Raw genomic sequence first — 14,336 nt, 5'->3', positions numbered from 1 at the left:
GTCTGGGATTTGTAGTTGACACTTGTTTTTATCAATCAGTATTTCTTTATATGTACTGTGTGTGTGTGTGTGTGTGTGTGTGTGTGTGTGTGTGTGTGTGTGTGTGTGTGTGTGTGTGTGTGTGTGTGTGTGTGTGTGTGTGTGTGTGTGTGTGTCTGTGTGTCTGTGTGTGTGTGTGTGTCTGTGTGTGTGTCTGTGTGTCTGTGTGTCTGTGTGTGTCTGTGTCTGTGTGTGTGTCTGTGTGTGTGTGTGTGTGTGTGTCTGTGTGTGTGTGTGTGTGTGTGTGTGTGTGTGTGTAGCTGTGCGCAGTGTATCTCAGTGGGTAGTGTGTGTGATGGTGGCAGTGCTGTGCGTCGCAGTGTTGATGCTCCCCCTCGACACTGAGAGCAGCTCGGTGGTTCCATGCTGCCTGCACGTCTCCACCAATCAGAAACTGGCCTGCGCCTACACACTGGGTAACTCACACACCTGAAACACACACACCTGAAACACACACTCTGGGTAACACACACACCTGTAACTCACACACCTGAAACACACACACCTGAAACACACACACTGGGTAACTCACACACCTGAAACACACACACCTGAAACACACACTCTGGGTAACACACACACCTGTAACTCACACACCTGAAACACACACACCTGAAACACACACACTGGGTAACACACACACCTGAAACGCACACACCTGAAACACACACACCTGAAACACACACACCTGAAACACACACACTGGGTAACACACACACCTGTAACTCACACACCTGAAACACACACACCTGAAACACACACACTGGGTAACACACACACCTGAAACGCACACACCTGTAACACACACACCTGAAACACACACACTGGGTAACACACACACCTGAAACACACACACCTGTAACACACACACCTGAAACACACACACTGGGTAACACACACACCTGAAACACACACACCTGAAACACACACACCTGTAAGGTTAGTTAAATAAAGGAGGAGTCGGAAAAGGAAACAAGGACATAAGGAGCGAATCACTGTCTCTCTCTCCCTCAGGTCTTCTCACCATGGTGTTTCTGCGGTAACCAGTGACATCATGCTGTCGCCGCCGCCTCCTCTGTTTGAGTGACAGCTACTTCGTCACCATAGCAACAGAGTCTACCAAACCCTTCCTGACCTCTGACCTCCAGACAGACTGTCTTCATGAACTCAACACACATGAATGTAGTTCGACAGCTGAATGAGGACAAGACTGCCCGTCTCAGTCAGCATCAAGACCTGCAGACCAGATCCATCCAGAGACCCTCAGACCCTCAGACCCTCAGACCTTCAGACCCTCAGACCTTCAGACCCTCAGACCTTCACACCTTCAGACTCATCCAGAGACCCTCAGACCTTCAGACCTTCAGACTCATCCAGAGACCCTCAGACCCTCAGACCCTCAGACCTTCAGACCTTCAGACTCATCCAGAGACCCTCAGACCTTCAGACCCTCAGACTCATCCAGAGACCCTCAGACCTTCAGACCCTCAGACTCATCCAGAGACCTTCAGACCTTCAGACCCTCGAACTCATCCAGAGACCTTCAGACCTTCAGACCCTCAGACCTTCATACCTTCAGACCCTCAGACCCTCAGACCTTCAGACCCTCAGACCAGATCCATCCAGAGACCCTCAGACCTTCAGACCCTCAGACCAGATCCATCCAGAGACCCTCAGACCTTCAGACCCTCGAACTCATCCAGAGACCTTCAGACCCTCAGACCCTCAGACCTTCAGACCCTCAGACCCTCAGACCCTCAGACCAGATCCATCCAGAGACCCTCAGACCTTCAGACCTTCAGACCCTCAGACCCTCAGACCCTCAGACCAGATCCACCCAGAGACCCTCAGACTTTCAGACCTTCAGACCCTCAGACTCATCCAGAGACCTGTTCCTTGGGTGTTGGTGAATCTGAAGATGATTAATAGGACAGGAGTTGTTTTACTTGTTTGAGTTTTGTGCTTCGTTGCAATCGTTTGGATCTTGTGAGGTGAGGACAGAATCTCCTCAGAGGAGTCACAGACACTGAGAAGTTCTTCAGAGTTTCTCCTCTGGGCTCTGACGAGGTGCTGGAGTCACTTCAATAAATTATTGCTGCAAACGGAGCATGTGTTGTGCTGATTCTGTTCACATGATTGGGTAGAGTCTGCCTTGACTGTACAGCAGCTGGTTAGCTTAGCTTAGCTTAGCTTAGCTTAGCTTAGCATGAAGACTGGAAACAGGGGGAAGCTGCTAGCTTGGCACTGATGATGTTTTGTCTTGTTGTTTACAGTTGAGGAAACGTGAATAAACTTATTTCCCAGAATAGTTTCTACATGAACCAGTGAAGCTGTAAATAAACAGCTGAGACACGCTCAAATTAAATCAATCAATCAATCAGTAATTAAATCAATCAAATGACATGTGCAGAGAAACACATGGATCATAAAGCTTCCTGTTGTTTTCCTGTCAGACTGAGACCTGGAGCTGGTTCCATACAGACTGGTCAGACTGGTCAGACTGGTCAGACTGGTGTTGGTCCAGATCAGTCTGATTTTAGTAACTAAAATACAAACTGACTCATTTTAAGACTAAAACATCAGACGCCTTACCTCCAGACTGACTCCGGTCTAAGACCGGTGTTACCATGGTAACAATCAATGACACCTGGCTGACCATTGCACTCAACAACAAACAACAGGACACAATGGCTCATAGTTTGTGGTTTGAGTTCAGTGGTCGGATGCAGTTCCTCCGTCGGCCATTTTGTTTTATTTTGAAAAAAGTCTGAATTTACTAGAACTGAACTGATCTGTGAATGAATGAATTCAGACTCAGTCTGTCTGAAGTCTGGACACGTTTTATTTTAAACCAGCTCCGTCAGGACGTTTTATTTTGACACATTCAACTGAAACAGGCTGTTTGACATGGATCCACTTCCTGTGTGAACGAACAGAGCTGCTCAGAGGGTGGGGTCCTCTACGATGACATCATACTCATCAGCCAAATCCCTCTGGGCTTGGTCAGTTGTGGGTGTGGCCACTGAGACGGACGGGTCACTTCCTGCAGATGGAGCAGTTAAAGGTTTAATCCACACAGATCAATAACATATAATCAATATGAAATAAAAACTGATGATCTTGCTTTAATGGGTTTTCTGAAGATTGTTTGGGTTCAAAATCCAACTTTATTCATACCTTCTATTTGAAATGAGTTCACATTTACATTCTCCAGGTGTTTTCTTGTTACGTCTTAAAAGTCGTTTATTTTTTACTTAATTTTTTTGTAAGTGCAGGAGATGAACCGACTTCAAGCCACACCCACTCTGAGTGAGCCAATCAGATAAGGATTTAACTGAATTGAACCTCCTGTAACTAAAGCAGGTGACATCAGAACATTTACCTGTGGCTCTTTGGCGATATAAAGACACCATGACGACAGTGGAGATGACGTACGGGCAGACCACCACCAGGTGGCGCACCAGTTGGATCACAAGCTGGAAGGGGTCTGAGGCAGGGGGCGGGGCTTTGCTAGTGGGTGGCGGTGTGGTTGTAGATTTACCTGTAGAGAAAAGGGCAGGAACTCTTTCATTTACTCCGTCTCCTCAGGTGCTTCCTGTCCACCAAAAACCAAACCACGCACCAGGAGGTGTGTGTAGAACACCACACTGTGTGGAGGCAGAGGTCTGGAACACCTGGACTCTCAGGTATGATCCTGGAGTAAACTTTGCTTCCTGTGTTTTCTGCTTTAAAGCTCCAGTGTTGATGCATGAGAAGAACCAAAAACCATCTCAGTGTAGTTTTACATCTCCTCTCTCAGGCTTGTCTCTGGAGCTCTAGTAACAACAGGTCGTTGAGCCAATCAGGAGAGAGGAGGCTCTGAGCCTCACAACAGAAATACCACAGAAGTTACAAGCTGCAAACTTTTCTCATCATCACTGAGAGACGACTTGTCTGCCTCTACCTCACCTCCTCCTCTACTGGATTTTAAAACACTGGATGTTGTTCTCCTCGCTCCTCCTTCCTGTCGTATTTCTCTGCAGGTTTATAGAATCAGAAGAGTTTCCTGACCTGTGACAGTGATCCAGCTGCGTGGAGACTCTCCATGACCTCTGATGTCACAGCTGTAGAGGCCTTCATCAGACTTGTCAACATGGTGGATGGTCATGTGACCTGTAGTCTCTGTGATGAGGGAGCCATCTTTATAGAAAGCAGCTGGGAGGTTGGAGGGAGGGGTCTTTGTTTTACAGTGCAGAGTGACATCATGTCCCTCCATCACAGGGAGGACAGGACTCTGCAGGATCACTGCTCCACCTCAACACACAGACAAACTACAGCATTTCATCCATTTACACACAGCTTCATCAACACTGACTCCACAGTCTGATCTTACCAGTGACAGTGATGCTGATGCTGTTACTGGTTGCTCCCTCTCTGGACTCACACCAGTAAACTCCACTGTCCCATGAAACGACGAAGCTGATGTTACAGGAAGAACCAGCTGATCTTCCCCAGTCGTCACACTGAGTCCTGGTTTCTCTGGTGGTGTTCCTCCTCAGCCTCCATCCAGCAGAGCTGTCGTCCTCCTCACAGCTCAGAGAGACAGAGTCTTCTTCAAACAGCTGGGAGCTGCTGGGACTCACCGTCAGACCAGCTGTGAGAATAAATGATCTGCTATTTATTTCACTCATTTCACTGACACTGTTGAACAGGTTCCTGCAGTTAAAGCTCCTCCAGTGTAAAGGTGTGTGTCCATGTGTAGTGTGATTATAGATCAGCTCTAGCTTCTATATTAATACTGTGAAAGTATCAAAGCCTCAGTCCACAGAGAAATGCACACAGCCTGTATTCAGAAACTGAGCCTTAAAACCAGCCGTCAGGACTTCTGGAACTTTGTGATGTCACAACAAAGCAGTCACCAAGCCCCGCCCACCTGGACCCACCATCCAAACCTTGCAGGATTTGGTTTCTCTGAGTGTTTTACCTGAAACCTGCTTTATTTTTATTGGATCACTCAGAAAACAGGCAGCCAATCAGAAGAGAGGCTCAGAGCCTCCTCTCTTCTGATTGGCTCACAGACCTGTTGTTACTAGAGCTGCAGAGAGAAGCCTGAGAGAAGAGATGTAAAACTACAGTGAGATTTTGATGCATTATTATTTTCAATTACATAAACTAACACTCATGACATTAAGAACAAAAATGTCCTCAAAAAACTGCAATAAAAAAATGACATATTAATATTAATTTCCACTATCACTGAGTTACAATTCAGTCCTGATCATAACGACCAAATATTCAAGAATATTCAGGATTTGAAACCTTTTGTCTTTAGTTGTAACTTCACTTTTAGAAGAAAGAAGCGTTGGAGAGTCACACGTTCTGTTATTAATCACTTCCTGTCGCCTCACACTGAAACTGTCAGGTCGTCTCACTGGGGTCTTTATGATATAGATGTAATATATGTACATATGGACATATAAATCCTATACATGTACATATATGTAAAAATATATGAAACCTGTTAGAAATTGGAACAATTTCCTATATTGACATTGTAGACATATGTTACATATACATATATATATATGTGTGTGTGTGTGTGTATGTATGTATATATATATATATATATTCATGTATGTCAATATATATTTATCTTATATCAAATATAAAACATAGACATGTATGTTTGAAATTAATAAGAAAAACCTAAACAAAAGTCTGTTGTTTTAATAAAAATACAAATATAAATTAGATATATATTGTTAATAAATATGGTTACAACATGTTGAACCATATAATAAGAAATGAACATACACAAATTTGACTGTGGGTATTTAATCTATGCTATAAACTTATATCTTCATTTTTATTCAGAGCATGTATAAGTATAAGTCTGTGTAACAGGTGAGATGTGACAGGAGAGGTGTAACAGGTGAGGTGTAACAGGTGAGATGTGACAGGTGAGATGTAACAGGTGAGGTGTAACAGGTGAGATGTGACAGGTGAGATGTAACAGGTGAGGTGTAACAGGTGAGATGTGACAGGAGAGGTGTAACAGGTGAGGTGTAACAGGTGAGGTGTAACAGGTGAGGTGTGACAGGTGAGATGTAACAGGTGAGATGTAACAGGTGAGGTGTAACAGGTGAGGTGTGACAGGTGAGATGTGACAGCTGAGATGTAACAGGTGAGATGTGACAGGTGAGATGTGACAGGTGAGGTGTAACAGGTGAGGTGTGACAGGTGAGGTGTAACAGGTGAGATGTGACAGGTGAGGTGTAACAGGTGAGGTGTGACAGGTGAGATGTAACAGGTGAGATGTGACAGGTGAGGTGTGACAGATGAGATGTAACAGGTGAGGTGTAACAGGTGAGGTGTGACAGGTGAGATGTAACAGGTGAGGTGTAACAGGTGAGATGTGACAGGTGAGGTGTGACAGCTGAGATGTAACAGGTGAGATGTGACAGGTGAGATGTAACAGGTGAGATGTGACAGGTGAGGTGTAACAGGTGAGGTGTGACAGGTGAGATGTAACAGGTGAGATGTGACAGGTGAGGTGTAACAGGTGAGGTGTAACACGTGAGATGTGACAGGTGAGGTGTAACAGGTGAGGTGTAACAGGTGAGGTGTAACACGTGAGATGTGACAGGTGAGGTGTAACAGGTGAGGTGTGACAGGTGAGGTGTGACAGGTGAGATGTGACAGCTGAGATGTAACAGGTGAGGTGTAACAGGTGAGGTGTGACAGGTGAGATGTGACAGCTGAGATGTATCAGGTGAGATGTGACAGGTGAGATGTGACAGGTGAGGTGTAACAGGTGAGGTGTGACAGGTGAGATGTGACAGGTGAGGTGTAACAGGTGAGGTGTAACAGGTGAGATGTAACAGGTGAGATGTATGTGTGTGTGTGTGTGTAACAGGTGAGGTGTAAAAGGTGAGGTGTAACACGTGAGATGTGACAGGTGAGGTGTAACAGGTGAGATGTGACAGGTGAGGTGTGACAGGTGAGATGTGACAGCTGAGATGTGACAGGTGAGGTGTGACAGGTGAGATGTAACAGGTGAGGTGTGACAGGTGAGGTGTGACAGGTGAGATGTGACAGGTGAGGTGTGACAGGTGAGGTGTGACAGGTGAGATGTGACAGGTGAGGTGTGACAGGTGTACTCACCTGGAGAGCACCTGCAGCAGAGCGCTGTGGTCAGCCCTGAGGGGAAAAGACAGCAGTTTCATCTTCAACATGTCACCAGAGGAAAGGAGCTGATGTTGTGATATGTATAAACACACACACACACACACACACACACACACACACGCACACACACACACACACACCCACACACATATATATATATATATATATATATATAATGTACTTCCTCCCTCCTCTCTAATAAATAAAAAAATTATAGATAGATAGAGAATATTTATTTATTATCTTATTATTATAGTATTTAATCAATATTTAACTTTATCAAAACAACATACATATAATAATTCTATATGTTTGAATTTCTCATTAATTTCAAACATGTCTCAGAGAGTCTCAGACCTTTGGACTTTACTGTTCATCATATCAACATATACTGACAGGCTGTGGATGGATTTATATCTATGTAACATTTGTCTACTATATAAACATACATACATTAATATACATGTTTTTATTTTATATGTAGATATATTTCATATTTGGAGATTCAGTATATGTACATATATTAAGCTACTGTAGCATATGAGCCGTCCAACAGGTGGAGACTGTAGAGCAAGGTGAACACCAACATGAGCTGCTCTGACCTCTGACCCCTGACCTCTGACCTCACACACAGCAGTAAAACATTTGGTTTGTTATTAAATAAGACTCAAAGATCAAACAGGTGTGAGTCTAACGACCTGCTGTACAGGTGTGACGTCATGGACAAACTGAACTGTTGAACAGTGAATTCTGTATCTTCATTAACAATAATATGAGACAACCGATGACTTACAGAGCAGCCACTGAAGAGAAGTTCGCTCCATGGTGTTGTTGACTGAAATGAGACCAAACACTCACATCAGACCCCCCTGCCTTCTCCCCCTCCCCCCCCCCCCCCCTCCCCCTCCTCCCCCGCCCCTGGAGGTACAGAGTAAGTGTTGTGGGGGTGAGGTGTCCGTGTTGACACCTTGAGGTGTGAAGATGTAAAACACCGACCGCAGTCTTCCTGCAGCAGCGTTCTGCTGAAACCAAATGACGACCATTTCCTGAGAAGTTAATATCACATTTTATTTTGGTGCATTAGCAGCTAAACTTTTTCTTTTCCTCCTTTAACCACAAAAACAAACAGGATTGAAATGTTGAAATAAGGAAACAGAAAGCTGAGCCGCTAATAAATAATCAAATAGAAATAATGAACCGAGCAAAAGATCAGAATAAATGATCTTCAGACAGAAGTTTATAGTTTCCTGTCATAGGAGCTTTTGACATTTCTAGACAGTTGTTAACTAGAGAAAATTCATGTTTAGGTTTTTACACAATGGGAGGGGATTCAGAGAAACAACATGTATGTATAGACTGCAGTCACCCACAGTGATGTAGGTCAATACTTATGCAGCTAAATAACAGAGACGCAGAGGCTCCGTCTCATCAACCGGCCAGTAAGTAAAGTTATTGTCTTCACACCTGAGCTAACTCTCCACACACGCGCAGACGCACAGCGGCGACTTCACAGGAGAGGCCTTAGCAACAGCAACTAAGGGGTGGATCTTAGCGAAGGCGGTCATCTCAAACGAGCTCCCTGTGACCGCGAGACGAGGTGAGATCGCGAGAATACAAAGTAGAGGAAACAGACGGTCCAGAGACCAGCCTGACCGGGACCACCGCAAGACCGGGATGAAGGAGGAGAACCAGGACCCGGATTTCATCGATCGGACCGGGATGAAGGAGGAGAACCAGGACCCGGATTTCATCGATCGGACCGGGATAAAGGAGGAGAACCAGGACCCGGATTTCATCGATCGGACCGGGATGAAGGAGGAGAACCAGGACCCGGATTTCATCGATCGGACCGGGATAAAGGAGGAGAACCAGGACCCGGATTTCATCGATCGGACCGGGATAAAGGAGGAGAACCAGGACCCGGATTTCATCGATCGGACCAGGATAAAGGAGGAGAACCAGGATCCGGGCTGGAGCCTGGAGGCCGCCGGTCCCGCCGGTCTACAGGTCAGTGTTCAGGACTTGATGGAGGGTCCGTGTTTGATCCGTTGGTTTTTGTGGCATCAGAAAGGGTTTGCGTTGGTCTGTTTTCCCGGGCTCATGTTGAAACGAGTCACGTGACCAACAGAGTGAATCTCAGGTGAAGTGAGTGACGTGACTCCAGCGTTAGCCGCTAACGGTTTGCTAACATGGCTAACATTAGCATCAGACTCAGACTGTACAGGAACACCTGCAGAGGAGGGAGGAGCAGGAAGTGTGTGTGTGTGTGTGTGTGTGTGTGTGTCATGTGACCACAGGGTGACACCTCCCTGTTGTTTAGGCCTCAGCTTTAAAAAGAGACGCCCCCACCCTCCTGTTCAACCTACACTGAGCCGACTCCTGTAAGGCTTCACATCCTGACCTGCAGTGAGTCCATCTGTCCGCCCCCCTCCCTGAACCCCCCCCCACCTGAACACCCCCCCTCCCTGAACACCCCCCCTCCCTGAACCCCCCCCCACCTGAACACCCCCCCTCCCTGAACACCCCCCCTCCCTGAACACCCCCCCCCACCTGAACACCCTCCCTCCCTGAACACCCCCCCTCCCTGAACACCCCCCCCTCCACCTGAATACCCCCCCTCCCTGAACACCCCCCCCCACCTGAACCCCCCCTCCCTGAACACCCCCCCCCACCTGAACCCCCCCTCCCTGAACACCCCCCCTCCCTGAACACCCCCCCCCACCTGAATACCCCCCCTCCCTGAACACCCCCCCCCCTGAACACCCCCCCCCACCTGAACACCCCCCCTCCCTGAACACCCCCCCCTCCACCTGAACACCCCCCCTCCCTGAACACCCCCCCCTCCACCTGAACACCCCCCCTCCCTGAACACCCCCCCTCCCTGAATACCCCCCCTCCCTGAACACCCCCCCCCACACTGATTAAATTTATATGGTCAAAGGTCAAAGGTCAGTGTGACTTCAGAAAACACTTTTTAGCCGTTCCTCAAGACTTCACAGATGTTCTGAAAGTGTGTGATATTTCCTCTGACTGGATGAACAGGAAGTGACCTGGAACTAGGAGAGGTGAGTCCAGCTGCTCTCAGAAATGATGCTGTTTAATCTGATGTCTGACGCGTTGGTCTGAGGATGTTGTGAAATGGACGTAGTACATATGTGGTTTTAGACTCGCTCCACTGTGACATCTGATTCTCTCTCTCTCTCTGTCTGTCTCCATAGAAACAGAGACGCACTAAAGAGAGGCTGCACGGCTGTGACCACTGTGGGAACACGTTTACGACCTCGAGTCATTTAAAGACCCACCAACGTGTTCACAGCAGTTAGAAACACAGAGGCCAGGCCGGCGGCGTGACACCAAGAACCGTCTCCGTACGCAAACACGTTCCACTGAAGGTGGCGTAACGCTGTGAGGTCAGACGGATGAGCTTCCTGTGGCGCCGCTCAGCTGGCGGCCCGGACTCCAGCTGTGCTGCTGCTGCAAACCTCTGTCAGGTTTCTACCATGTCTCTATCTGTAGACCAGCTGCTCTCTCAGTGGGTAAACCACATAAAGAGACTGCACAGCCTGTGGTGCTGAGCGTGTTTACGTCTTGTTTTCAGACATTATAGGAATTGGTTGTTTTACAGTGTAAAGCGTCGGCAGGAAAGATTTTTGTCTTGTTTGACTCTGTCATTTTGTTCATATTCAGTCGTATCATCAGCAGTTTCATGGATTGTGTTTGTTAAAGACACCTGATCATGTGACTGAAGCTCCAGTTCATTCAGACCGACTGTCGTTAACCTCCGTCAGTTACTGATGACGCCGTGACGCTGACGTCACAGACGCCTCGCTGATATCAAATTGTCTCTAAAGCAAATATCAACAGAGACGCGTCGTAGCAACGTTCAGAGCGACATGTTTCCTGAGGAGCTGACGTAGCTGATCTTTGATTTCCATCACCACGGCAACGCGTTGGACTGTGTCCCTGCTGTCTACTCATGTAGCTCTGTTTGTTTTATGATTTCACTGCCCATCTTTATAATGTTTGTTTTTATTTATTTATGTCACAGGGAATATGTGACACTTGTTTTATATCTATTTATTTATTACTGTGTCTGTTCCACTGTCGTGTTCCGTCAGCTGTTCATTCCCCTTCAATAAACCTGCTCTCGTCTCCTCTCGTCTTAATTCTGCCATATATTTATTTTTCCGGATGAAAAATGGTTTGACCATTTTACTCCACACACAGGAGAGTTGGCCGTCAATCAGATGCCTTAGCAACAGTAACTAAGGGGGGAGGAGCGTAGCGAGCTCAGGCTCGAACGAGTTTCCAGTGACCGCGAGACGCGGCGAGATCGAGAGTTAAAGTGGCGCCAACAGACAGAGTCCAGCACAAAGAGACCAGAGAGACCTGGACCAGGACAAGACCGAGATGGAGGAGCAGAACCAGGACCCGGATTTCATTGATCCCAGTCACATATTTTATGTGTCAAGTAAGCAACAGAACCATTGAAGCTTCCTGTCAGAACCTTTCAGAATAAAAAGCTCACAGTAGCCTTTAATAAAGCATTACTTCTGCACAAAAAGATGTACTTTCTAGCACTTTTATTTTGTAGACAAAATTGCTGAGATCTTTTCTAGCGCCTGATGTGACTGTGTCTGTCATTCACGCTCAACATGGATAAAAGTATAATGAGCATCTTCAGGTGGAGGAAGATTCTCTATTCGGCCATTAAAGCTAAACGTGGATCTGATACATGTTATATGTAATGGACAACTTGCTCTACCATGAGACCTAATTCTCTCTCCCTGTCTGTCTGTCACTATAGAAACAGAGAGGCATAAAGGTGTTTAGCTGTGACCATGTGCGAAGACTTTTACTACTTCAAGTCATTAAAACCCAGCGACGCCTCGACCCCGGAGAGGAACCACAGCTGTGGTCGGCGTGGGGAAGCTTTCAGTAGATTGAGGAGCCTGAACAACCATCAGCAGCACCACGCCGTTCAGACACACAGCGCCAGGCCGACTGCTTTCCTCCACGTTACTGAACCCTGACCCCCCGACAATAACAGTAACCTCTAGAACTCACTGTACAACATGTGTCATTGATGCAGACGCTCGTCAGTGAGAAGAGTCATCCAGCCGAGGAAGAACTAGAATCCGCCTCTGAACTCCAGCTGGGACTGAACCTACAGACGCAGCTTGGTGCTGTTGGACGAAGGAAACCACCTGAGCTCGACACGTTGCACTCTGGGAAACTAGAGACGTCACAATAACAGAAATGTAGTAGTTGATACCAGTGAAATGCCAAGATTAACATAAATAAATTCCATGTTCTTTCTCTTTCACTCCTTTATTGAAACTAAGACAAAGATCAGTGGCATGTCGCCTTCAAGTATTAAAGTTCATACTTTGCTAAAATATGAGCAGTAAACTTTTTATTGCACAGCTTTTCAACTGCATCAAAACTGCATCAGACACTTTTCACTGTCATAAATGAACTTTTCTGACTTTTATTTGCTTCAAATAGATTTTATGTGATTTACTGAATAAATCAGTCAGAATGAACAGAGGTCTCTTCTTCTTCTTCTTCTTCTTTCACCTGCAGCAACAACAAGATCAAATTTATCAGATCAACTTTCTAACACTGCACCCGTCAGGTGGAGCCGCCCCCCCCCCCCCCCCCCCCACTCTGCTGTAGTCTGAAGGGAAATATGTATTTCATACGGCCGGGACGCTGAGTGAGATCTGACTGGAGTATTTCCATGTATTTGCTGCTGATGTCACGTCTGGAGGGTTGAAGTCACTGACCACATCTCAAGAACTCACTCACTAGTTATGACAAAGTGATGACGCTTTATAAAGCCTGTTTTACTTGGTGCATACAAATTAAACTGAGGTCAAAGGTCGACGATGAGGCCGACGCAGATCACTTCCCTCTGTGCTAGACTGAACCCCTCAGTGTGTCCAGAGGTTATTGGTCAAAGAAGTGACGTTTGATCTGATGTCTGGGGATTATAGAACATGATTAAAGCCTCATGTGAATTTTATTATTATACCGTTTTCTGATTTTTATTTTAATTTTTTAAATGAAAGAATTTTAAAGTGTTAACTAATGAGTGACGCTGATTTTGGCCACAAGTGGGTGAAGTGCACGACTGCTCCCAAATCTTGTATTTGATAAAGTCAGATGCGAAACAACTCGCTCCATCATGAGATCTAACGCTCTTTCTGTCTGTGTCTGTCGCCATAGAAACAGAGACACACAAAGACTCAGAGGAGAGTCCACACTAAAGACAAGCCGCACAGCTGTGACCAATGTGGGAAGATTTCAAGAGTACAGGTGGTTTGAAAGCTCAACAACGCAGCCACACCTGGGAGAAACCGCACAGCTGCAACTAAAGAGAGAAACAGACTGTGTCCCGGTGTTGGTAAGACCTGTCCACTGTAATGTCCCTGACGTCCCACAGACACAGTGTTACAGCTGTGAGGGTCAGACCCGCGGCCGTCTTCAGGCACATTACATCTCCATGACTCACTGAGGTCGAGACAATCTTCATGACTCACTCTTGGAAATGCAGTGAAACATTGTTTTTCACTAAATGTAGATTTATGTCACTGAACATACAAGATATTTGATTTTAAACATATTTGAAAAACGTCAGAATCAGTTTAATGTTATATGCTAATAGTCATACGAGTCAGAGCTCAGCTAGCTTTGTGGCTAATTAGTTTAGCATCAAATAAACCACAGGAATGTGTTTTCTGGTCGGCGCCTCACTGACGACAGCGGACTGCAGATCCCTGACTTCCTGTTTCTCTTGTAATTCAGAACCTTCTGCTGTTTGACCAACAACCTGAAATCAGAACTGTGGACTCTGGGAAACTTTTTTCTTCTGTTAACTAAATTTACACAATTTCTTTTCTGTGTCGATAAAGAATAAAGTTCCTAAGACACATGTTTTTGTCTTTTTAATCCTAGATATATACATATATATATATATATATATATGTATATATCTTTCATATATACGGGGTTGGAGTCACAGTGGAGAGAAACTACAGCTGTGATCAGTGTAGGATAGTTCTCAGCCGACCTGTTAGAAACACATCTGGCCAGCTGTTCTCTCCTAAACCCAACCGTAAAACATT

General features: G+C 46.0%; 3 protein-coding genes across 6 annotated transcripts in view; 2 read left to right on the top strand and 1 right to left on the bottom strand.

Annotated features, from left to right (window-relative positions):
- Positions 1-1,376, top strand: part of LOC130164343 (motile sperm domain-containing protein 1-like) — a 5,360-nt gene extending 3,984 nt beyond the window's left edge. The window contains exons 5-6 of the mRNA XM_056369022.1: positions 300-455; positions 1,054-1,376. Coding sequence (XP_056224997.1) covers positions 300-455; positions 1,054-1,082 — 185 coding nt within the window. The 3' untranslated portion in view covers positions 1,083-1,376. The remainder of the gene's footprint in view (positions 1-299; positions 456-1,053) is intronic.
- Positions 1,377-2,275: 899 nt separating this feature from the next.
- On the bottom strand, positions 2,276-8,052 carry LOC130164334 (low affinity immunoglobulin gamma Fc region receptor II-c-like). Of its 2 annotated transcripts, XM_056369008.1 has the most exons (6): positions 8,000-8,052; positions 7,183-7,218; positions 4,412-4,672; positions 4,090-4,332; positions 3,422-3,580; positions 2,276-3,082 (listed from the first exon to the last, which is right to left on the bottom strand). In XM_056369008.1, the coding sequence occupies exons 1-6, from the start codon at positions 8,028-8,030 to the stop codon at positions 2,982-2,984; spliced, it is 831 nt and encodes a 276-aa protein (XP_056224983.1). In that variant the 5' UTR covers positions 8,031-8,052; the 3' UTR covers positions 2,276-2,981. The 2 variants fall into 2 exon arrangements, with proteins under 2 accessions (XP_056224983.1, XP_056224982.1); XM_056369007.1 differs by lacking the exon at positions 2,276-3,082 and having other exon boundaries at positions 3,100-3,580.
- Positions 8,053-8,367: 315 nt separating this feature from the next.
- On the top strand, positions 8,368-14,289 carry LOC130164369 (orcokinin peptides type A-like). 3 transcript variants are annotated; one of them, XR_008826596.1, is made up of 3 exons: positions 8,372-9,213; positions 11,434-11,677; positions 12,014-12,752. XR_008826596.1 is itself a non-coding variant. In XM_056369056.1 (2 exons), the coding sequence occupies exons 1-2, from the start codon at positions 8,881-8,883 to the stop codon at positions 13,534-13,536; spliced, it is 432 nt and encodes a 143-aa protein (XP_056225031.1). In that variant the 5' UTR covers positions 8,368-8,880; the 3' UTR covers positions 13,537-14,289. The 3 variants fall into 3 exon arrangements, 2 of the variants coding, with proteins under 2 accessions (XP_056225031.1, XP_056225030.1); XM_056369056.1 differs by lacking the exons at positions 11,434-11,677; positions 12,014-12,752 and adding an exon at positions 13,438-14,289 and having other exon boundaries at positions 8,368-9,213; XM_056369055.1 differs by lacking the exons at positions 11,434-11,677; positions 12,014-12,752 and adding an exon at positions 10,425-11,361 and having other exon boundaries at positions 8,382-9,213.
- Positions 14,290-14,336: the final 47 nt, after the last annotated feature.

The sequence above is a fragment of the Seriola aureovittata genome, chromosome 23 (assembly GCF_021018895.1).
Source record: "Seriola aureovittata isolate HTS-2021-v1 ecotype China chromosome 23, ASM2101889v1, whole genome shotgun sequence".
Lineage (NCBI taxonomy): Eukaryota > Metazoa > Chordata > Actinopteri > Carangiformes > Carangidae > Seriola > Seriola aureovittata.
The sequence above is the reverse complement of the archived record's forward strand: the minus strand, read 5'-3'. Positions and strand labels throughout refer to the sequence as shown.

Coding starts and splice junctions, on each gene's coding strand:
- LOC130164334 (XM_056369007.1), bottom strand. CDS start 8,030: ATGGAGCGAACTTCTCTTCAGTGGCTGCTCT. Junction 4,673..7,182: donor CTGCTGCAGGTGCTCTCCAG/GTGAGTACACCT, acceptor TTATTCTCACAG/CTGGTCTGACGGTGAGTCCC. Junction 4,333..4,411: donor CATCAGCATCACTGTCACTG/GTAAGATCAGAC, acceptor CTGTGTGTTGAG/GTGGAGCAGTGATCCTGCAG.
- LOC130164369 (XM_056369055.1), top strand. CDS start 8,881: ATGAAGGAGGAGAACCAGGACCCGGATTTCATCGATCGGACCGGGATG. Junction 9,214..10,424: donor CCGGTCCCGCCGGTCTACAG/GTCAGTGTTCAG, acceptor CTGTCTCCATAG/AAACAGAGACGCACTAAAGA.